The following is a 24,287-nucleotide window of genomic DNA, read 5'->3' on the forward strand; positions in this document are numbered from 1 at the left end:
GCCGCTTTATCAAATGGGTCATTTTTCACACAAAAATCCCTTAACAAGGGTCCCATTTTTAACCCCAAAAAAATCCCTAGACATGGGTCAATTCAGCATCAAAATTGTAAAAAATGGGCTTATTTCGAGAATAATCCCCCAAAATGACCCTTAAAACAAGCGCGTAGCTAGGATTTTATTTTAGGGGGGCGGTAGTGAGCACGCAAAGCGTGCGAATCACTTAAAGAGGGGGGGGTGGAGTGCAGGGAGGGGGAGTTTCCCCCCTCTTGCGCGAAGCGCAGAAGCTTTGAAAAAAGACGATTCGTTGTACCTTTCTCGACCCTTAATCCTTATCTGAATTCATTTTCCTCCCCTCCCGCGCAAAGCGCGGAAATTTGAAGTTTCATTAATTATTAGAGAAAGAAGACGACTCGAAGTACCGTTCTCGACTCTTAATCCTTGTCTGAATTCAGCCCCCCCCCCCCCCCCCCCCTCTCCTTGTCGATGCTGAGCTTTAGAGAGAAAAAAAAGAATTTCATATCTTGATCATAGTGAATCAGGGCGTTAAACAGGGACATGGGGTCGGCAAACAGGCGGTTAATTGCTCCCTTTTCATTGGAAGTAGAGAATACATTTCGAATGCCTCCAATCAAAGCGCCCTTCCCCCGGTCCGCCTAGTGAAAAAAAATGACAATCGAACTGAGCTAATAAGGCTCACAGTCACAGAGAACTATATTCATGCATTTCTGCTTTCCCCAAAGCTTTTGGGGAGAAACAAAATTCAAAACTTAAAGAACTATTGGTCGAACTTTTAAAACCAACTATATATAGAGCGACAATAAATATATCTGTCATAACCAAAAAGGTATTCAGTTCTATCTTATCACGCTTGTGATTTATGAGCTCTCCATGATGCATGAGAAGATAGTTATAACCTAGGAATAAAATGACTTTGTTTGAATAAATCAACTGAAATCACCAAACTGGGAGTGAGTGACGTAGCTATAGAGCATGGAAGCACGTGCCACTCGCTCCCCCCCCCCAAAAAAAAAAAAATCGAGGGTGAAAATTAAAGAAAAGAGAGACTAGGGAACCCAGAGAAAAAGGGACGAGAAAGAAAATGTCTGGACCATCTCACGTACTTGCTCTCGGGGCGCTAGCCTCCCCTAAAAAAAGGAGTTGATTCCCCTCCCAATTTTTCTTAATTATTCTAGCACGTGTATAAAATAAATGCAAAACCCTCAGTTCCCCCATCCCCTATCAAAGTCAGGGGCGGATCCAGCCGGCGGCAGGGGAGGGGGCCAAAGAGGGGGCCCAATTCGTGAGAAAATATTTGGTGGCGAAACAGCCAGTCGGTGAATAAGCGGGGTAGTGAGCACTAATTTTTATGTTGCCCTCGAAATTTTAAAAATCGCACCCTACCCCCCCCCCCCCCCCCCGTCCTTGAGCACCAGGGGAGGGGTACTGGATCCGCCACTGCCCTAAGTCGCATCCTACAAATTAGTTCCATAGAACCTCGCCTTGGAAAAAAAAAAAATAAATAAATAAATAAAAACGTTACTTATAAAGCGCTTACCACCGAAGTCTCTAAGCGCTATACACACAAAATAGACTGATATACAATTACATCTTATACACAACTTAAAGGGAAAGTCCACCCCCAAAATAAGTTTGTTTCGATAGAGGCAGAATAATAAGAAAATCAGGTGAGTGAAAGTTTGAGCAAATTCTGAATGAAAATAAGAAAGTTATGAATTAATGAAGTTGCGATCAATCAAATACAAATTGGCAACGCTGTGACTTATTATACGAGCTCTCCTTCATTTGCTCAGTGCATAATATTCCATAAAATCATGTTTTCTTCGTTATTGATGATGGAATATATATTTGTTCCTTGCAGGGGGAGTATAGAAACATATTTGCAATTATCATATTTAGGGTGCATGTATGGTTGAAATTTTTCTTGAGGGAAAATGAAAATTTTAGATTTTTTTAGTACTGAGCAAATGGAAGTTGAGCTCGCATGATACGTCATAGAGTTGCCAATTTGTGTTTGATTGATCACAACTTCAAAAATCCTAACTTCCTTATTTTTAATCGGAATTTGCTCAAACTTTCACTGACTTGCTTCTCTCATTTTTCTACTCCTATTAAAACTAACTTAATTTCAGGGTGGACTTTCCCTTTAAAATGCAAATAGACATACAAATTACGATACATATGGAATACACGTCAAAGTGAACAGAGTTAATTAATCATCAAACGCAATTTTGCGCTCGATCCTTCGTTTCTTTGACCTTAATTTGTTCTTCCATCTTCCAAAATACAAGTGCCGTTAATAAATTCGGGAAGTTTTCTTGGTTTGTAGCTCAAATATATTTTTTCATAAATTATTACACAAAATGAGGGACAAGCTACAGAACAACCAGGGATATTAAACTCACATATCCCTGGAACAACCAATTCAACAGACAATCCTCAGACATCTCCATAATAGTTAAGAGCGCCCTCTCTCAAACTTAAAACGCGCACCGTCGTAAATTTGTCCCAAAATCATGTTCAAAATGTTTCTTCGTTCGTGAATCTATTGTAGTTTCAAGTTACTCTTTCGAAAGAATTGTTATACTTTTGCTCATCCTTATAAAAAAAATATAAAGAACTGATAGGACTATACTACAACTCCGTCCTACTATGTCTTCATTGATCGCAACAATCCCCCCTTTTTTTTTTTCTTCTTTTTTTTTTTTCTTCTTTTTTTATATTTTTTACTTGTACCTGATATCAGTGGCGGAACCAGGGGGGGGCGGCCCCCTCCCCTGAAGAAAAAAAAATGTAAAAACACGTGAATTTAACCCCTTTTTTGTTATAAAAGGAGACAGACCCCTTCCCTGACGCTCAAGGGGGAGGGGAGGGGGGGGGGATGAGTGCTCTGAGAATTTCAAATTTTCGGGCGGAAAAATAAAATAGCGCTCACTACCAAAAAAAATCTCAAAAATAAAGTGCTTCCCTGTGACAAACAAATGCCTCTTTCGAGTTCCAAGTAAACATGTTATGACCCTTTTGCAAAGTGCCCCTCCTGATATCTATTGCGCATTTTTACAATGTGTGACCGGAACAAATTTTCTATTCTTGTAAATTTGGATGAATAAAAAGAATTGTATTGAATTGAATTGATGTAAAATTCCCCCTTCTTTATGTAGGGGTCTCAGATTACAAAACGCAACCCAAGTTTAAGGTTTTGCCGTATTCCAATTGCATGAATGATTTACACTTTCACATATAGTACCTTAATGCCTTAATTTACTTATAATAAGCAGCTTTCCATGTTTCGGCTGTTTCCTTTTTCTCTAATTTCTTTTAAACTTTAAAAGAAGCTTTCTTCAGTTTTATGTATTTCCCACCCGGACTTTGGATGAAAAAAAGAAATGATTTCAATTATGTTTGCGGGATTTAGCATCTGAAAACTTAAGCGTGATTATGGGTCAAATGGGTGAGATATTAATCTGAAGATAGAAACCCATGTTTGAGGCCAAGATCTGAAAAGTGGGGGCACTAATTTTATCGGGATTTTGCACTCACAAAATCAATGTTTAGGGATTTTTTGCAAAAAAACACACAAACCCCATCAGAGCGGCACATCCCCGTATACCGTATTGGGTACATCGGGGGGGGGGGGGGGCATAGGCTCTACTCAGTTCAGTAGACAACAGGTTGACATGCATCTTACTTTTTAATTAAAGGTAACCCTTCAATCTTTTTTTTTTTTGGGGGGGGGGGGTTGTGCTTTGATCTTTCACTACAACGCCCCCCCCCCCGAAGTTCAAAGTATGAGGATGTGGAATTAGGTAATTATCACTATTTGGTGTAACCGGCAAATATGCATATTACTTTTTCTACGACGTGTCATGTTTTTCTTTGAAAGTAATTAGGCCAATTTTGTAATGTAACCAAATTTAATACAGAAATCTTTGTGAAGTGTCTCGATACAAACTATTTCATTCACCTGATAAGAATAATAGTATTTCAATAGACAGAATCCGAATTGCATACATCATTAGTGTTTCCAGGTAGGACAAACATTATGGATTGCCCTACCTAGCAACACTTGATATATGCAGTTTGCATTCTGACTATTGAAATACTTTTATTCGTATCAGGTGAATAAATTAAGATGTATTGAGGCACTTCACAAAAACTTATGCAATAAATTTGTTTACATTACGAAAATGGCATATTTAAATTGTTATTCTTTATTCATGATACGACCCGAATGGCCTTCAAAGAGGGCACGAGGGAATGTTTTAATTGCTAACATGATTAAAGTAGGAGGAAGGAGTCTTCGATCATTCAATTATACATAAAACATGCCAAAGGTTCATATTTCTATCTGTCTATCTGCTTATGAAACCAGTTCCTCTGGAATTTCCTAAGAACCGCAGATTCCAGGCCAATCAATAAAAATGTGGACTCCTTGAGCAAAGAATACAAGCCAATAAAAGTCCCCAAACTTTTGTGTGTGTATTGAGAATGCACACAGCGCATCGTACTGGGATTAGATTAGCGAAGTGAATAGTGGAGCGACCGTACCGTTCCGGGGAATTGGCCGCGCCCGAATTACCAAACTTCAGTTTACACGAGAGAACGGAGGAGGAGAGACATGAAAATGGCGTTGGGGCTAATCGTAAAGCTCCTTTTCGCGGCTATTTGCTGCGTATCTGCGACAAGCCATGAAAACGAGACATTAGTATTGAATCCTCCTTATTTTAACATTGCCCGTGGACGTGAAATCGAGGCGACTGCGACCTGCGGTGAGGGATTTGCTACCCCTGGAGAGCAGGGGGAACTTTACTGCAAACTTACTGGAAACACGGCTGACATCTACCGACCCGGCGAACATGTTATCATCCAAGGGCAGTATTGTGATAATTGTGACCCCGGCGATCCCGCCAAGGCACATTCCATCGAATACGCAATCGACGGTACAGAGAAATGGTGGCAGAGTCCTCCGCTATCCCGCGGGATGAGCTTCAATGAAGTCAATGTCACTGTCAATTTGGGCCAGGTAAGATGGAGGCAGATGAAATGATGATGAAGAAGAAATCGCAAGGAATGTCAGAAGAAAAGTCAGAATTAGGGGACAGATGATGATGATGATTTTGTTGATGATGATGTTGGTGATGATAATGGTGATGATGATGATGATGTCGGTGATGATGATGTTGATATGATGATGTGGTTGATGATGATGTTTAGTGATGATGATGTTGGTGTTAATGATGTTGGTGATGCATGAAGATGGTGGTAGTGTAGACAGCAATAACCATCTGATTTGGGTCATTTCTTTAATAAAACTGACATTTGTTGTCATTCCCCAATAATCGGAGGTCTAGTGGAACCAGACGTAATCTCAGTGGAACAACCGACGATTAGAGAGACTGAAGTTTTCGGTCTAGTGGTAGTGGTGATACTGATGATGATGTTGGTGACGATGATTTGGGGGATGATGAATATTAATTGCACAGGTGACTGGTGTCGATGTAGACTGACTAGAGTTGATGAAAGAAAGAAAAAAATTGGGAAGAACGATTATCATAAAGAATTTAAATTGTTGATGATCGTATTGATGCTGGAATCATTTTATAATGGATTCCTTGCTGATAGAATCAGAATGACAGAATTGCTGATGATGATTGCGATACAATTGATGAGGATGATATTTGATGATTTAAAGTGATTATAATGGTGATGTTAACTACAAAGAGCACGAAGATGTCAAAGTTCACAAAGGGTATTAATTAGCAATTGCACTGATGTCAAAATCTCAAACTTAAAGTCAGGTAGCAAGTGGCAGGGCTCTTGCAGAAGTTAAAATAAAAGAACATGGCAATGGTAGATGTCATGATCAGTGATGGCATTATCAGGATGATTGATGACATACTACCATGGTGATGGAGATGGTGATGATCATCAACAATTTACACTTGGAAAAAAAAAACCTTTGCAAATTGCAAAAAATAAATTCTTGTGTAACTTGTGTCAGTTGTAATTCATTATTTGGCAATATAAAACTTTCATGAATCCAAACAAATCCAAACCTCTCGCAAAGGTTTCATGCATGTCAGAAGTTTCAAGTTTTGATGATAGACAGGAAGTGGACTAGCCTTCAATCTGAACAATGACATACACGTACAGTTGGCAAAGATGAAGAAAAACATTGTGACAACATGGAATTTGGGGCAGAAAAAACAACAAATAATAATAAAACGACACTTTACTGTAATACTAAGGATTCATATTCAGAAGCGTTAATCATTATGAATATGATGTGCATACAAATCAAAAAATTTAAAGTCAAAGAGCTTAAAGCCAATTTTAGAATTACTGTAGATTCTCTATAGCCTAGGATTTTGACTTTACAAAAAGTATTAAGTGAAGATCAAAATTCCCCCCCCCCCCACCATTAAATTTGTAGATGCCAGAGATTTCCAGCAATTCAATGAAATTTGTGTATGATAAATTTAAAAATAGTTGGGAAATTAATACTTAACCTTACACTACATACTGTACGCAAGGAAAAGTTGCCTGTAATGTGCTATTTGCACAGGTTGATTTCAATATACCATAGCTTGCATGAATTTGTGAATCACAAATTGTGATGCTTCAATTTGATTTAATTTCTGTTGCTTGTAGGACTCTCCAATTGCATAACCTGTACACCTCTTGACTTTCTTGCACACTGCTATTTATTTGTTGGCCCAAACTGAAAGACCTACATTTCCTTTTTGCTGAAACCTGTAAAAAAACTCAAGTAGCCTGTCCAGTCCAGAGCTTTTGTTCCCATTATGTGAAACGTTGTATAACTATAAGGATCCAGGCTTCACTGAGCAGCCTTTATGCACTGAGAACCCCTTTGACAAAGGGATGATTTTATGTGTAGAGACTCAGTGTCCATTGGATTGGGTAAGAGGAATGCACAAATTTGCACAAAAGGACCTAGATTGAATTTTAAAGGGTGAGATTAGCCAAAGTGGAGAGCCCAAATGCACACAATGCCACACAAAGCTATCTGCAAATTCCCTCCCATCTCCACACTGGGCCTATGGGACTAAAACTAAAAAAATGCAAATACAGAATAAAGAACCGAAAATTGCTTCCGGTCTTAGTATTAGTGTTTTTTTTATTTGAATTAATTTTTCTTCTAAAATGTAAGCTGTATTACAATCAAAAGTCAGATCATTCTTGGTTGTAAATTTATGACATTATGTTACTTTGGGGAAGAAAAAAAAAGAAGAAAATTATGTGAAATATTCTTGTGTGATATTCTTGTGTGATATTCAAGTCTTGTGCCTTGTAAAGTATTGACTCTAAAGGGAGAAATTATGAAGAAGAAATAAACAGACCAAAGAAAACTAAACAAAACTTTCCACCTGCTTGTGGAAATGGATTTTTCAATCCAAGTTATTTAACTACATACTTAGTACCAGTCTAGTTTTAGATCTAGGTATAGACCGCCATTATGCACAGATATCAGGAGCTCACTCTGACAGTCCTGATCTACCGGTATAGGCCTGTCTTCATCAGCTCGAGTTTGCCAAATAACCCACTATCTTCGGACTCGGGATATTAACCCGAAGCTCGAAATTGCGTCTTCACCAGACCGATACGCTCATCACAAACTAGCTTGGACGGGCGCAAATTAGCCTGGCACTATTTCCTAAATAGCGGGATAATTTGGAAACAAGACCAAAATTTCTCAGACCGATACGCTCATCACAAACTAGCTTGGACGGGCGCAAATTAGCCTGGCACTATTTCCTAAATAGCGGGATAATTTAGAAACAAGACCAAAATTTCTCGACCTAATTGCAACTGGTGCTGATGAAGATGCAAATTAACTGGTTAAATTGCGATAGGGATATTTAAAATAGCGGGTTATTTGGCAAACTCGAGCTGATGGAGACGGGCCTTATGTCACCCACATTAGTTTCGCATTGACCTCGGTTTGATAGCAGCCACAGGAAGGAAGGTGACTAGACCAAACAATTGAAACCAAACCATATTGTCCTGTTGATATAATAGACTTGTTTTTATTCTATTTTGATAGAGTGGTGTGAAAATATATGCCACCTCCAGTATTTTTGTATTTGTGTACAGTGTATCTGCCTGGAATGGGTGGGCTGTTGATAAAGAGAGTTTGGTGTTATAGCACTTTGAGACAAACTAGTAATGATATTAAACATTAACTTATACATTCTATATTATTTTGTTAACATTTTTACATCAATTTTCATTTGTTTCCTCTGCTTTTTATCAATTCAAAGTCTTGATAATTTTTGGTAATGAAAATTGCATGATGAGAGAATTGGCTTAAACTGATTTTGAACTGTTTATCATGCAGTTGATGGGTTTTTGTTTCAGAAAACATTTTGATATAGGCCAAGGGCAAGACCTTTATTTCGACCTTACTTGAAACCATGTTCAGTGAAAAGCACAACTCATATTTGCCTGTACATGCGACTAGATTTTATGCATATGATTGTAATTAAAGAATGTATTAAGTATTAACTTGGTTTTCTGATCATCTGTTGCTTATTACGAAGAGCTCCAAGATATATTTTCTCCCAATGAAAGATATTTCATACTCGTAGTAGTCTTGACAATTTAGCAGGAAAGCCAGAAACCATGCAGAAAGTTGGAGCTCAAGTTTATTTTGAAAATGTCAGAATTTAAACTTGAGATCAGGGGGGCGTTTCACAAAACTTGTCATCAGTGACAAATGACAATTTGTGTTATAAGCTACTGAAATCCTTGCTTCTGATTGGTTATCAGCAGATTTGTCACTGATATTTGTCATTTGTCATTGAAAAAAGGCTTTGTGAAATGGGTCCCTGCTTTGAAGTAATCATGTTGATGTTGATGGGTAACAAGATGCATTTGTTGTTCTGGATCATATACTTGAAAAATCAACCATTCAGTGATCTAAATTGGGTCTATTCAGCCTGAAGTTCTGAACCATAAAAAGCCTGATCGCACATCTTGTATAAGTTGTGTGCCTTCTGACTGATACATGTTACAACACATGCAAGCTAAATCCTTGTGGATTAAATTGCCATTCTCAGCCTCCTATGATTCAGGGGGACAAGGTGGCTTTGTCACCGTACAAAAGGGCTGAGGTTTACATGACCCACAGGCGCTGACCTTTTAACAAAAGTGCAGGTAATGAGTTGGTCTGACTAACCCCCTTGTAAGGGTGCTGCCAATTTACCATTCTATAATCAACATATGTCGACCAGACTTCCTGTGTTCCCAGAACAATTTTGACAAAAATCCATAATGACTAGATTTGGTCAGGCCTAACTTAGTTTGATAAAATGGGAAATGCCATTAGGGGTCCTAGGGTACATGTTCATTTGTTCAAGCACACCAACACTTACATGTATAGTAATGAAACATTATTCATTCTCCCAACCCGGTGTTTTGCAGTATATTTGTACTATTTAATGCATATTGTAAGTTGTAGTAAATAATATTAACCAGAAACTTTCGTCTGCTTGAAATTTACATAGATTTTGCAAGTGGTCAAGATTGTGAAAGTTACCTGCCGAAGTTTTTTTGACCAAGATTGAATCACGACATGAAAATTGCATTATTTAAGATACTATGAGTAAAAATGCAAAAAATTCAAGTCTCACACAAGCTTTAGGTTAAATTACATTTTGGATGTTACACACTCACTGATTCTCACAAGATCTATTTTTCATTCTCCACCGATGACAGTCATTAGGAAATAATTCAGTTCATTCTGTTCTCATTTTTTATCATGAAAAAGACCACCCACAAAACTTTCAACAACTCGCTCTCATCCCCGCTGAGGAAGCAGTTCTACTTTAGTTTTGAATTTTATCGACCAGGGCCCTCTTGCTTAAAGAGTTGCATTTAAATGCAACTCTGAAAATCAAACGCAAGTCCTCAAAATCAGGATTGCAATTCGATTGAATAAAGTAAATCAAAATAACTTCATGATAGATATATTACCAAATGCAACTCTTTTGCATTGGGAGGTTACGTTTAATTGCAAGTTGCATAAGATATTTGGGTTTGATCTCAGTTGCGATCAATCACAACTTGACTTTTATGCAAGATGGCCCAGACCAGTTTTTAATTTGTCAACTCTTTACAGTACAATACAGATCACACTGTCACACACACACACACTTGTAACAAGGTGCTACATTTAACATTTTGTAAATTATTTATTACAAAAATCGATGTACATATACATGTATGTAAGCATGCAAATTTTCCATATTGCTCAGCATCACTTTGTCCTGAATGTTGAGAAGTCTGAACAAAGTCGCGCGATCATGTTCAGAGTGGTCACTTTTTTTTTCTCCATCTATAGCAGTTCTCAGGCATACTCATATTTTTATTGGAATGTTTTTTAACAAAGAATGTCAAACATGTTCATAGTTCATAAGTGCATCATGTCACAGATTAGTTGCCATCTTCATCGTGCACTTCAGTCTCCTCCTGTTCCACTTCCTGTCCATTTTCTTGTCCATCGCTATCACCATCACCATCACTGTCAGCGACTGTCTCCTCCTCAACAACCTTCTGACTCTTCGGTCTACCACAGGGAACATTTCCTCCTTTTCTGTCCTTGTCTTGACCGCTGCCGGACCCTTCCTTTTGCTGCACCACCTGTTGCTCCAGCAGCCTAACTTCCAGCTTAAGTTTCTTCTGCGCCAGGAGAAGATTCTCGCACTCGATGGACAACTTCTTCCGCTCCATCGCCAGGTTCTGCCTTTGCAGCTCCAGCAAATCATCAGCAGTCGTCTTAGATGAGGAGGAGGATGTGTCTTGGGCGTTGTGGTGTTTTCTTTTCTTTGGAGTTGGCTCTGAGACTGAGGTGCTGGAGGTGTTTCTTGTGTAATTCGGCTTCTTCGGGGCTGTTGCAATGGCAATTGGGTGGCTTCCGGGAAGAAAGAGCTTCTTGATGATCTTCTCAGGGTTGTTAACACTACCAGGCAGATCTGCAGAAACAAGATTTGAGGAAGTCAGAAACTAGAATCAAAGAGGGCAAATACTAAAATTTAAAATCTAAAGCATTTTTTTTCAAGGCGCCAAAAGCTGGTCAAATTCTTAATAATTACATGTATTTTCATTGTCAGGCCTTCGTGGCTTTAGGGGTGACTTTTTCCCAAACTAAAAATCTAGACAAAAAAGGAAGGATGTGTATAAGTTACAAAGTTCTCAATACTACTGCAATGTTGCATGTGGCTAGACATTGTCACCACAGAGAATTTCCTGTCTGTATTTTTACTGTAGGTTAGTTGTGATAAAAGGTATATCTCTACTTTCTTTCTCTATTCACCTCACTTTTGAGTTATATTTTCAAACAATTGTTTTCAATTGAAATCAAGTGTCTGAAATTGATAAAATTTTAAGAAATGAGAGTCTCTCCAGGCATGTTTACTTTGGGATTTCTTTCAATGTGTCCCCACCCCTGTAAAAGGTTTTTAAAAAAATGAAATGGAAGCTCTACCAATCATGTGAAAGAATATGTTTTGACTATGATGATACAAATTTTGCCGGGAAACCGCCTACTAGTTGATATATTTGGTACATTATCATATCGATCTGGCCTAGACATTTGGGGATACATGTATTTCTGTTTTTTTTTGCGAATTTGGGTTGAAGTATTGCCATCTAGACCTCTGAAGGCAATATTTAACCAATATTAAATAGATATTTTGTACCCAAAACCCTTGAACCGCAATTTTACCACTACTGGTCTACATTTTTAAGGTAACCCATTGAGGTCATCAAATGCACTTACGTTCCTCATCGCCATCTTCCACATATTCCACATCATTGTCGTCATCCTCTGGATCTTCATCATCAAACTCCACCTCGTACTCCACGAAGTCTCCATTATCGGCCGCCCAGTCTTCTTCCCCCCTCATCGCTTTCATCATCATCTTGTGTGCAGGAGACATGGAAAGCTTCAGCGTCCTGTCCGAGAGGAGCTCCTCGATGTTGGCTCCTTCAGACTTTAGCTGCTCCCGCTGCATGATCATTTTTGCTTCGCTTCGTAGCTTGATGAGCTTCCTACGGATGTCTAGCGCCGTCCGATCGGTGTGCGGGAACTGCTCGCAGTACTGGTCGAAGATGTCCTGCCAGACTTCGGTCTTCTCGAAACGGGAGCCATTTGTCCAGTTGTTCTCAAAGTATGCTGCGTGCAGTTTGAATTTTTCAACAAGAAAGCGACTTTCAGCCAAACTGTAGTTGGCCTTTCTGTTCAGTTTTCCCATGGTGTCGGAAGGTCCTGGCAAAATGTACATGCCCTACATGTGAATGAAATATAAAAAAGAGTGGAGAAGCAATTTAGCTCTGGAAAGGTCCAAGATACAAAAATTCTACAATAATGCTCTACAAAACAAGTGGAAAAAATATGAATTCTCAAATTCTGCAGCAAGAAATCTCACCTTTCATTTAACAACAATAGTGACATTTCTGGAAAAAATGTAAAATTAGTATATAATTTTTTTTTTTAAACATGATTTTGTCCAGTCAAACAATAATTTATCCCTCCCCCCCCAAAAAAAAATGTTCATCCCTCTCCTGATATAAAGAATATATATGAGAAAGTGATTTTCCTTTTTAAATTCTTTACAAAGATCATTTTGGGTATTTAAAGAAATCAACTCATTTGAATGAATATCTATACCGTTATTATTTAATAAAGTAGGAAAAAGAAATGTTTTAACAATTCTGAATTGTAAAACTTGTCCCAACAAAAAAATCCTGCCACCCCCTCCCCCCTGCCTAAGCCACTTCCACCCCCTACCACCACCACCACCCCTCTACCAGTGCGACCCCCCTTTCAGAGCCACCCCCCTTTCAAAGCCCCCTACCCCCATCAACCCCCATCAACCCCAAGATCGAGCATAGCATACACACAAAGCGTTCCACCCATTCTCCTATTTCAAGCACACACAAACAACTTTATAATGCTCTGCCCACATAATGTACATACACACACTGCACTGGTTTCCCTGGCTTTACACTGCAGGAGCTGTGCATTTCATCTTAGTACTGCAGTCCTAACATTAGTACAGAGTGAGATATTTTTTCACACTGAATATCAAAAATTACAAACGATTTCCCTGTCTTCATTTCTTCTTAAGTAAATATGTACACTATAATCTTCTATGATTTTTGACTGAAGAGCTAGTGCAATTGCTGTAAATTGTTATTAACCTTTCAGACCTCAAACTTACCAGTTTTGTCCACCAATTTGTGCTTGAAACTGTACTCGTACTAGGATCTTGTGCATGCTATGCATGCATGCAATCTTGTATGCGTGTGTTGTGATACTGCATGCATTTGTGTATAATGTACATTAAGTGCTTGCATACACACAATGGACACACAATCTCAATCACTGTATGGCATGTATGCAAGTGAATGGCAGTGTACATGTGCTGTACTGTGTTATTGTGAAAAAAGTTTTGAAAAGCACCCAGGCATGCTTGTATAGTCTTACTCAAGGTGTATGGATTTAATTTCACTAAATGAGCAAAAATTATATTGTTTCTTATCAAATATGTTGTGCCCATGCAAAAATTTTCAGAATACTTACATGTAACTTGTTTAGGCAATTTATTAACCATAGTATCACTATTCATACTTAAAAAATATTTCATTCTGGTATAGTTTATTCTGCATGATGTTTTTATTTTTGATTTACATGTAGGACATTAAAAAATACAGCAAACCTGCTTCAGTGGCTATCTTTAAAACAAAAGACAATATGTCTGCCAGTGCAGGCACAGAAATGAAATTTATCATTCAAAACTATATTTTTTTCAGTTCAAGAAAGGATATATTTTAATATTAGCCAATCTGAGAAACTGAGTTCAAACAAAATATCCCATGTTCTTGTGCAGGATTTGCTGTCCTACATGTAGTCATGATTTTTATATATTTTTTAAAATATATTTTTTAAGTCTTCAACCAACTATGTCCTCCTTCCTTATATATGCATCTTACAAAGATATTGCATGACGCCCGAAAATACACCTGTTGAAATGAAAGGCAAGGACTGTCTCTGTTATAGCATTGAGGGTGTGTTATTTTCACAGCTGATTGGGTGCATGACACAGAAACAGTCCAGGCAGTGTACTACCTTACATGATGCGACTTGCCTTGATTTAATTCAAGTAAAGTTAACATGATTCGACCAATTAGAAAATTTAGAATTGATCCTTCTCATCCTGATGATCCTGGTATATTGTTTTGGAGTTGCCTGAAAACCAAAGAATGATGGGTCATTTTCAACACAACTTTTCTTCCTAAAGTTTATCCACACACTACAGAAACTCCAAAATAAGTTGAAATTTGACTTCATTTATGATTTTTATTACATGATTGTGTGGAATTCATAAGATTCTTTTTGGTTCCATTAAAACTAAAATAACAAAATACTAGAAGTGGGAAAAAGGAATCAGAGACGGACCATGCCAATAATTATCATGAACAGACATTGACGATAGGCAAGAAAATTGTAGGCCTATACCATCTGGGTACTGGTAGCAATAATAGAAGAAATTCCTCAAATGCTGAAATGGAAAGAAGAGAGAAATGGAGTGAGGAAAGCTGGGTGGAAAATTATTCATATCAAGTATATATTATATACCCCTCGAAGGCTATCAGGTACCTTTGGATACTCAGTTTGTATCACAGTATCACTATCAGTAACTACATGTAGATGAAGACATAGCTGATACAGTCACTACAGATCAAAAGTAACAATACTTCAACTGTTGACACCTACATTTATGATGTGCCTATCCTTAGATGACCTTTTAGAAACCCTGAGGTCAGGTGCTCACATTCCAGACTAAGTTCAGTCAGTCTAGTCTATAACTTCAGTCCCAAACTTATTCTGTGGAAACTCCTTATAAAAAGCTCTGGTCCCCCGTCTTAATAGTTCTGACTGATTTAAATCAACGCAACACTTTATAATACAGGGCCCTGATCGATGATCTAACATGATATTATTAGATACCTGCGTCCAAAATATTGATTAAAGAATACTGAGTACAACAGAAAAGGCAAATCATGTAATATTTTATCAATATTTATCTTCAAACACTTTGTTTTGGAGGAAATCTTTGCAGAAGCGTTCTTAAATGACATCCTCTTTCACATTATGATACAATATAAGTGAAATTTTGACAAATTTGGGGTTTCTTAAGAAGAGCTTTCAACATGCTTAGAATAGAAAGAACTTTTTGATAAGTTAATAAACGATTTTTGCACGGCATACACGTACATGTTTAGGCTACATGCTTTTTACTGGTCGAAGATCAACTGCACTATATACATGTACATGTAGCTGTAGAGAACAAATTGTAGGTCTACTTGCAGGAGCACAATGTACATGTTTGTAGGTAGGGACCTAGGGCTAGGATGAGTTGTATGCATGAGTGGAGGCCTGTCACATCATCCCTGGTACAGACCATGTACAGACCAACCCTTGTCTCCTCCGACAACCGACCAACCAACCCACAGAACCAGTCATTCCACATTCCACTCTGGTGAGATAATGACTTCTCTACATCTGTGTTGGGCTGGAAGCTGGTAAAGGTCATAGGGTGACTCTCGATGGCAACCATGGGAAAGTTTTGTTCATGTGTACAGATACACTGTAGGCTCTGTTTCTGGGAGTGAAGATTTTAAAGGAGCTGTTTAACTTTTGAAAAAAAAGGTAAAAAATACAAATATGTGTAACCCATGTAATAAAAGAAAAGTCCAATCAGTTAATGAGAAGGAAGATAACCATACATGAGTTGTGACTATTACATTGAATTTAGTTCAAACTCCTCTCCAACTCCAGGTCTACTTGATACCAGAGACAATACTGATAGTGATAGACTTATTTTCAGATATAGCGAGTTGTATGAATATAATTATTCCTGCTACCAGTATTTTAATTGCTAAGAAGTTTATAATTTTCTTATAACTTGATTCCTTTTGTCATATTTTAAGACAAGCCCTTATTCCCCTCCCCCCTCAAACTTGTGCCCAATTGGATACAATTTAACTACTTTCATGAGCATTTTACAATATTAAATTCTTGTAGTACTATAGTTTAAGCTAGGATACTTATCAACTTACAAAAACAAAGGATTTATTTCGTCTTTATTATAAGCGATCCTACTTTCGTACCACAACTTGTAGAACACAGATAGCATAATTCATATTGTTAAATCAAATTCTTTTGAAATTTGACCATCTGCACTGCATTGAAAGATATTATCATATGGCATCTGGATTTAAGTTTTATATTTTGCTGGGAACTTTGGGAGAATGGATATTTGAAACCCTTTAGAAACTAGGAAGGTTATGACTTCTGTGGGGGTCGCATTCGTTGAAGAAGAAGAAAATTGTGAATTGTTATAATTTCCCTTTTTCTTAAAGTTCTGGAGTACAGACTCGCAAGTAAAAAGCTATTAGAAATGAAGAAATTGAAAAAATCAGAACTTTTTCACGAAATCTCACCATTTCATTAAAAAAGAGATGATGATATGATAATGATTGTGATGGTGATGGTGATAAGAACATAATTGATGATGGTAAAGGTGAAGATGATGACGATGATGTTGATGATTGTGATGATGATGGTGATAAGAACATATTTGATGATGTTAAAGGTGATGATGATGATAAAGATGAGGATGTGGTAATATTTTGCACAAACGTTGACTTGATGAATATGTAATTGTAGTCAAATTTCAATCTGAATATGCTTTATTAGGTCAATTTTTATCCACTTACATTGAATATACATTGTATTTGGTATAACGGAAATGTAAGAAAGATGAAAGACAGAAAGAGTGCAAGGTGATCAAAACTTATTTTATGTTAGATCCGCCCGTAGAATATAAAACACGCTTGCTTACATTAGATTTTATCACCTGACGAAGTGTTGCAGCGGCACAGGAAACGCCATGATCTTTTAGATCCCTTGTTGACCATACATTGCGAGACAAACAAATATCATTAGTGATATTATTCTCGAAAACTTATTTTTTTCTAAAACATCTGTCTTTTCTTTGTTTTGTTGTCAACAGCTCTACCAAGTTGCCTACGTCCTGATCAAGTTCGCCAACTCACCCCGACCGGGAATGTTCGTCCTAGAGCGATCCCGCGACTACGGAGAGACCTACGAACCTTGGCAATACTTCGCCGAGACCCCCAGCGACTGTCAGTTGGAATTCGGGATGCAGTCTCTGGAAGAGATCCGCAATGACGACGATGTGATCTGTACTGCTGGCTACTCTGCTATTGTTCCACTTGAAGACGGAGAGGTAGGATACACATCTTTTTCTTTGTTTTTCCTTTCTTCAAAATTAGATGAAGCTTATAAAGGTTAGATGATTTTGCCAAGAATTCTTCAGGTGTACAGCTCTTGAATGAACTAAAAAGTTTTCCAGAGGAGACAGAGCTTTCTTTACTGATGTGCATGTTAATAATAATAAATCATGATGATTATGATGTGAAATTATCAGGTGTTTATTTTCCCGTATTCACACCCAAGTTCCATTTTTGTAATGTCTTTGAAAAGAGCAACAGTTGCCACTCGCATGTCAGAAATGATGTGAGTAGGAGAATCGGTAGCCTAGCTAGCTAAAAGCTGGGCTAATATTTGAGTACTTTAACCACCATGAAATTGTGGTAGGTGTATCTTTGGTCACATCAACCAAAAGCAACTCGTTTCTCTACTCTTAAAGAGTGGAGGAAATTATATCTGATTGCATTCTCTCCACTCTAAAAGTGAATCATAAACTTGATGACATCTTACATGTTGATACTTTCAAATAATATTTGATGGCATCTTACATGTTGATATATACCTTCAAATAATATTTGATGTCATCTTACATGTTGATATACCTTCAAATAATATTTGATGACATCTTTCATGTTGCTATACCTTCAAATAATATTTGATAGCATTCTCTCTTGACATTCACATTAGATCGTTGTGTCTCTGGTTAACAACCGTCCAGGAGCACCTTGTTTCTCTAATCTTGAAGAATGGATGAAATGATATCTGATTGCATTCTCTCCACTCATGGAGTGGATGTAAACTTGATGGCATCTTACATGTTGATATACCTTCAATTAATATTTGATGGCATTCTCTCCTTACATTCACATTAGATCGTTGTTTCTCTGGTGAACAACCGTCCAGGAGCACCTCATTCATCTACTCTCCAGGAGTGGATCAAGGATGTAAACTTGATGGCATCTTACACTTTGATAAATCTTCAAATATTATTTGATGACATTCTCTCTTTACATTCACATTAGATCGTTGTTTCTCTGGTGAACAACCGTCCAGGAGCACCTCATTCATCTACTCTCCAGGAGTGGATCAAGAATGTAAACTTGATAGCATCTTACATGTTGATATACCTTTAAATAATATTTGATGGCATTCTCTCTTTACATTCACATTAGATTGTTGTGTCTCTGGTGAACAACCGCCCAGGAGCACCTCATTCATCTACGCTCCAGGAGTGGATCAAGGCTACCCATATCCGCATCAGGCTGCTCAGAACCAACACCCTTCTGGGTCATCTCATGGCCGTAGCTCGCCAAGATTCTACCATCACTCGAAGGGTAAGTAGTCAGTTGATGTTTTTTTAAAGAAAAACTTGTGTTAAAGTGGCACTGAGGAGAGGTTTTTTGTACCTCTATGCAGCTGATCCTTCTGGTGCAATCATCTGGTTCGAACAGCTTGCAATCATTAAATTGTTAAGGTGTTAAATGTGTTGAAACAAAGGGAAACTTGTCCGTTAAACTGCAGACGTTTTCATCTGTTGTGAAGCAAATAAGTTATGGAACTCTGTTTTCATCAAGATGAAAAATGAGTAAAGAGGGCCTTGTTTTAAAAACCTCTCTTGAAACCTCTCTTGATCTGTGATACATGGCTACAAACTAGGTTAAATTGTAAGATCGTGAGAGAACTCTGAAAAAAAGAGGGGGGGGGGGGAATGTAATGAAATCTGAAGAAATCTCTCTTTTCTCTACAAAAATATTCAAAGAGCTCCCATAGACTTATGAGTACATTTTACTCTGGTTCCAGTCATCTTGAGGTAAATCTTACATATTGTCAACATCTATGTCTATTCGGATATCCTAATTTATATACAAACCTATAAATGGAACTACATAATACAAGCTTTGCGTTTTTGTAGATCCCCCACTTTATTTAGCTTTTTCAATGCATTTACCATACTTATGATTGTATCTTTTGTCATAACTATTACCATGTACATTATGTTTTCTATATTGTATGTTTAGTTATAACTATTACCATTTACATTATGTTCAATTATGTTATCTTCGATAAAGTGGAAATAAATAAACTTGAAACTTGAAACATCTGTCCCAAATTTGCAGTACTACTACAGTATCAAGGACATCACCATAGGAGGGCGCTGTGCATGTAACGGTCATGCCGCCTACTGCGACCTGCCTTCCAGCAATGACGGAAGGAACAAGCAGGTGTGTCGCTGTGAGCACAACACGTGTGGGGTCGAGTGCGAGAGCTGTTGCCCTGGTTACGTCCAGAAGGCCTGGAGGACATCTTCCTACAGCAGCCCTTTCGAGTGTGAACGTAAGTCAAGGACTTAACCCATTGCTTACTGGAATCTGGTGGTCCCTGTGTTAAGTCTATGAGAATTAGATAATTCAGAAGTCACCGGGTTAACTAGAACCATGTCAGGGCACAAAGTTTGTGTCCCCGTTTAGATGTTGCATACAAGTTGATTTTAAAACAGTTGCTGCTAATAATTGAAACTAATGTTTCTTTGAAGGGCTGTGCTATGATCAGCGCGACTTGAGCCCAGCTACCCAGATAAGGCGCTCTGGCAATCAAGGACTTTCTTCCACGGTAGCCATTTAGAGCGCTTGGCCAATGTAGATTAACGTCTTGGCAACGGCCGCTAGTGTTGAGGCAGGGATTCGAAGCCCATACCTTGTAATCCATAGTCTGGAGAAATACATCTATACCATGACACTTCTACAAATGAACTATTGCCTATTGACATAAAAGGGCATCCAATGGCAAGTCAGTGACACTCTGAACTTAACAATAATACTATGGCTTCTCTAGGCAAGACAATAGGGTACTGAACCTGACATTTAATTCATTAATTCAGTCTTTGCAGTCTTGTTATGCATCATTATAAACCTCTCTTTGGAAATCTAGCCATCTGCTTGGTCGAAATTGCATTCATGATTATAGCCATTCCCCTCATACCCGCCTACCAGTCAATAGTCTTTTAAAAAGTGCCCTCATACCTGACTACCGGTTAATAGTTGTTTTAAAGATGCCTGTTACCCCGGGTAACAGGCGACATAAATCAATTGTGCTCAGATCCCCATTGGTTTACTTGTTACTTCGGGGTCATGGCGAGATGTGCGCAGGTTCCCTTGAGCCTATAAAACAGCCAGGCCTCCTGAAGCAGTCGATTTCTGTATATTATTGATATTTATAGCTTGTTCATCTCTTCTCTTTTCCGTGTTAAAGGTAAAGACCAGTATTGGAAACGCCCCAATTTCAAAAAATTAAATGGAAGCTCTCATTACCAATCATGTGAAAGAATATGTTTTGACTAATACATGATGATAAAAAATTTGCCGGGAAACCGCCTACTAATTCATATATTTGGTAAATTTGTTTCTCTCATGGTCTGTGAGAGATATAGGGTAGTCCCATATACATCTTTCTGTGTATAGTGCTTGTAACTTTACGAAGAATGGGCCAAATTTCTTATCATTTTGATGATTCCAGAACCTTGCAGATGCTAGATGCTAGATGATCAACCTTTTCTGATCGATTCCACAACGTTTCTTTCACAACGCAATCGCATGACCATAACTGGTCTTTACCTTTAATATAATTTTTCCCATCCACCCCATCTGCCATCTGATAGGATGCAACTGCCACAGCCACTCCAACGAGTGCGTCTACGACGAGGAGGTCGCCCTCTCCAGGGGATCCATGGACATCAATGGTAACATGGAAGGAGGCGGAGTCTGCCAGAACTGCCAGCACAACACCGTAGGTGTCAACTGCCATCTTTGTAAGCCCGGCTTCTACAGGCCAGAGGGAAGGAAGCAGTCCGACTATGACGTCTGTCAACGTGAGTTATATTTATTTAGTGCGATTCGATGAGGTATATGTAACAATATTCAACATTCCAGCTAAAACTTACTCTTTCTCAGGCCTGATTATTACCCGATTTAAATCGGTTTCCTGATTATTTTTTTTCTTTCAGATTTTCCCCAGATTTCGCTCTATTTCCCCCCAATTTTCTTACTCAAAAGGTGGAAAAAAAATTGTTAGATGCCATTTTTTCACCTAACCCTTTTTTTTTTAGTTCTGACCATCACCCCTGTCTTTCTGAATCTACAAGTTAGAAATGTAGAAGAGTAAATGCAACAGCAGATCAAAATAGATCAATGAACAATGTGAAACATTTCTCCCAAATCATGATAGGATGATACTAGTTTTATAGTTGGTTATAGTTTTTATCAAATACATTTGTTCTTGCTTATTTTGATTTATTGGAAGAAGTATCCATAATAATCATGGTTTATAATTACTCATATGGTACAAATAGATTCATATCGTAAATAAAAACTAGATGTTGGGAAACAAAGATGCCAAATTAAGTTCTTATAACTGTAAAAACATCTAGCTTGTTGTTGCTCAAATCGCTTTTCATCCACATGCTTCATTTTCAGTAGTCCAAATTCAGGGTGCATGAAATATTAAAAAAAAAACTCATCTTTTTAGGTCATGAAATGTTTCCTTGTTGACCTTGTAACATTTCTCAAAAGGTAAACCCATCAACTGTTCTGATAAAATCATTCACAAAACTGTTGAGAAATATTTGTCATCTTTCAAGCACTTGACACTAATGTCCTTTGGCAAGACATTGATCTACATTTGCCACACTCAACCCAGGTGATGCAAATGGGTACCTGGCAGGAATTAATTCTTTGAAATGCTAGAGCGCTGTAATGGCAGCACAGCTAAAGCCGGGGTAATAATCTCCAAGTTTGGAAGCGCTTAGTGATTGTATAATAAGTGCTATATAAAAACTGAGTATTATTATTATTATTATATTATTGATAATCTTTGACATTTTGTATTTTCTTGTTTCAGCCTGTATGTGCGATCCCATCCTGTCTACCGGTAACTGTGCACCTCTAACCGGTCAGTGCGAGTGCAAACCGGAATACGCCGGTCCTGACTGCACCGAGTGTAATGAGGGCTACTATGGCTACCCCTACTGCAGACGTAAGTAGTTTTCAAACACTTTTACAATCCTTTTAAGAGTATATTTTAGGGAATATTTAATCAGACTACGTGCTTGATTTCCTTATATCTTCTGTTCAATGGTGACACCTTGCAACTATTGGCTGTACTGTTAGTCAATTGCTTTTCACAGACCATAAGTTCCTGACAGCTGTAATTCAATGCTTATTGTACATATATATGGAACTGAAAGTACTATGTTTTGATATGGTAGCCTAGTAAATACCACCACCTGTATAACTTTCTATCGGTCAGTAAGATATACCATATTCTCACAGTCTGCTATGATAGTCAAGTTACTACACATAGGAATGTTAGTGCATAAAGGTCAATTTGGACATCTGTTGGCTTGGGACCTGACCTTAGACTATCTCAAGATTTGCTAATATGGTCCAGTATGTTCATATAGGGTGTAATACTTGGTCCTTCTTTAGAGAAATTCATCGTTTTTGACAAAGTATTTTGATTTTTTGGAACTATATGAAAGTTAGTTGTTTTATTCATTCATTTATTTGTAATATTAATCCATCAGTCAGTCAATGAATGAATCTGTTAATCAGGCACTCAATTTGTTAGTTCATTTTCTCAATCGATCAATCAATCAGTAAGTCACTCATTTAGTCAATTAATTGAGTTAATCACTCAATTAATCAAAAATTATTAAATTAATCAATCAACCAAACAATCCATTAAATAATCAGTCAATAGATCAATCAATCTATCAGTCAATTAGTCAGTCACTTATTGAGACATTTGATTGAGTTAATCACTCATTTTAAATCAGTCAATTAATCAATCACTCAAAATGTATTAAATCAATCAATCAATCAACCAAACAATCCATTAAATAATCAGTCGGTCTGTCAATCAATCAATCAATCAATCAGCTAATTAGTCCGTCAAACAAATGAGTTATTCACTCAATTAATCAGTCAATAATTCAATAAATCAAAAATGTATTCAATCAACCAAACAATTAAATAATCAGTCGGTCTGTCAATCAATCATAAAAATGAATCCACATTTCTTCCCTTTCCTCTAGCTTGTGACTGCAATCTGAACGGAACAGAGAACAAAGTATGCCAGGTCAACGGAGGTCAGTGCCCTTGCAAGCCCAACTACACCGGACGCAACTGCAACCTGTGTGCCCTCAGCTACTATGGCTTCCCAGAATGCCAAAGTAAGTCACATGATCTTACAATTCAACATGGGTGTGATATGTTGAAATTTTTGAATGGTCAGAGTGTTTGCAACCATGGTTACCCATAACCCTATATTTATATCTTTTTCATTTATCAATGATATTTGATTTTATTTGCCCTCTGAATTTATTGAATTATAATGAATTGAGAATTCATGGAGACCAGAAAAATGAAAATAGAAAACATTTCTGTAGAAGAATGATATTGAATTCTAATGTGTGCTTTTTTAAAAATTTCCTTTTGAATGTGGTACTCACTTTGTATTTTAGAAAGTTGGAATATAAACACGTTTACGTTTTCTTCATCATTATTTTAATTCCAACACATTGATTACTTGTTGTATGTGTTTGCTTTTTTACTGGTGTTCCTTACTTGAAAGTTCCAACATATGTGGGCATAATAAATTCATGTTATAATGTTATTGTTGATATTGCTGAGATTACCATTCATCATTATTACTGTTGCCATTATTTCTGTTAAACTCTAAGGATGTGACTGCAACACCATTGGATCGTTTGACATCGTGTGTGATTCCGAGAACGGTCAGTGCTCGTGCCGAGAGGTCTACGATGGACGTTCCTGCGATAGTTGCCGCGATGGACACTACAACTTCCCAACTTGCAGTGGTAGGTTTCTCAAAGTAGGCCTAATAACTAACAGGTCTTTTATAATGTGCATACTGTCAGTCAAATTCACAG

General features: G+C 37.7%; 2 protein-coding genes across 5 annotated transcripts in view; one reads left to right on the forward strand and one right to left on the reverse strand.

Moving 5' to 3' along the window:
• Positions 1–4,548: 4,548 nt before the first annotated feature.
• The window catches only part of LOC591623 (laminin subunit alpha), a 102,398-nt gene continuing 82,659 nt past the window's right edge, over positions 4,549–24,287 (forward strand). For 3 of the 4 annotated variants that reach the window (XM_030982139.1, XM_030982145.1, XM_030982152.1), the window contains exons 1-8: positions 4,549–5,041; positions 17,121–17,357; positions 18,514–18,675; positions 19,459–19,675; positions 20,997–21,206; positions 22,235–22,369; positions 23,430–23,567; positions 24,078–24,215. In XM_030982139.1, coding sequence (XP_030837999.1) covers positions 4,637–5,041; positions 17,121–17,357; positions 18,514–18,675; positions 19,459–19,675; positions 20,997–21,206; positions 22,235–22,369; positions 23,430–23,567; positions 24,078–24,215 — 1,642 coding nt within the window. In that variant the 5' untranslated portion in view covers positions 4,549–4,636. The remainder of the gene's footprint in view (positions 5,042–17,120; positions 17,358–18,513; positions 18,676–19,458; positions 19,676–20,996; positions 21,207–22,234; positions 22,370–23,429; positions 23,568–24,077; positions 24,216–24,287) is intronic. The other variant, XM_030982160.1, reaches the window with a different exon arrangement.
• On the reverse strand, positions 10,209–13,368 carry LOC100891824. Its single transcript, XM_030982169.1, has 3 exons — positions 13,263–13,368; positions 11,819–12,326; positions 10,209–11,012 (listed from the first exon to the last, which is right to left on the reverse strand). The coding sequence occupies exons 2-3, from the start codon at positions 12,321–12,323 to the stop codon at positions 10,474–10,476; spliced, it is 1,044 nt and encodes a 347-aa protein (XP_030838029.1). The 5' UTR covers positions 12,324–12,326; positions 13,263–13,368; the 3' UTR covers positions 10,209–10,473.

The sequence above is a fragment of the Strongylocentrotus purpuratus genome, unplaced genomic scaffold (genome assembly GCF_000002235.5).
Source record: "Strongylocentrotus purpuratus isolate Spur 01 unplaced genomic scaffold, Spur_5.0 spur5_contig_823, whole genome shotgun sequence".
NCBI classification, from domain to species: domain Eukaryota; kingdom Metazoa; phylum Echinodermata; class Echinoidea; order Camarodonta; family Strongylocentrotidae; genus Strongylocentrotus; species Strongylocentrotus purpuratus.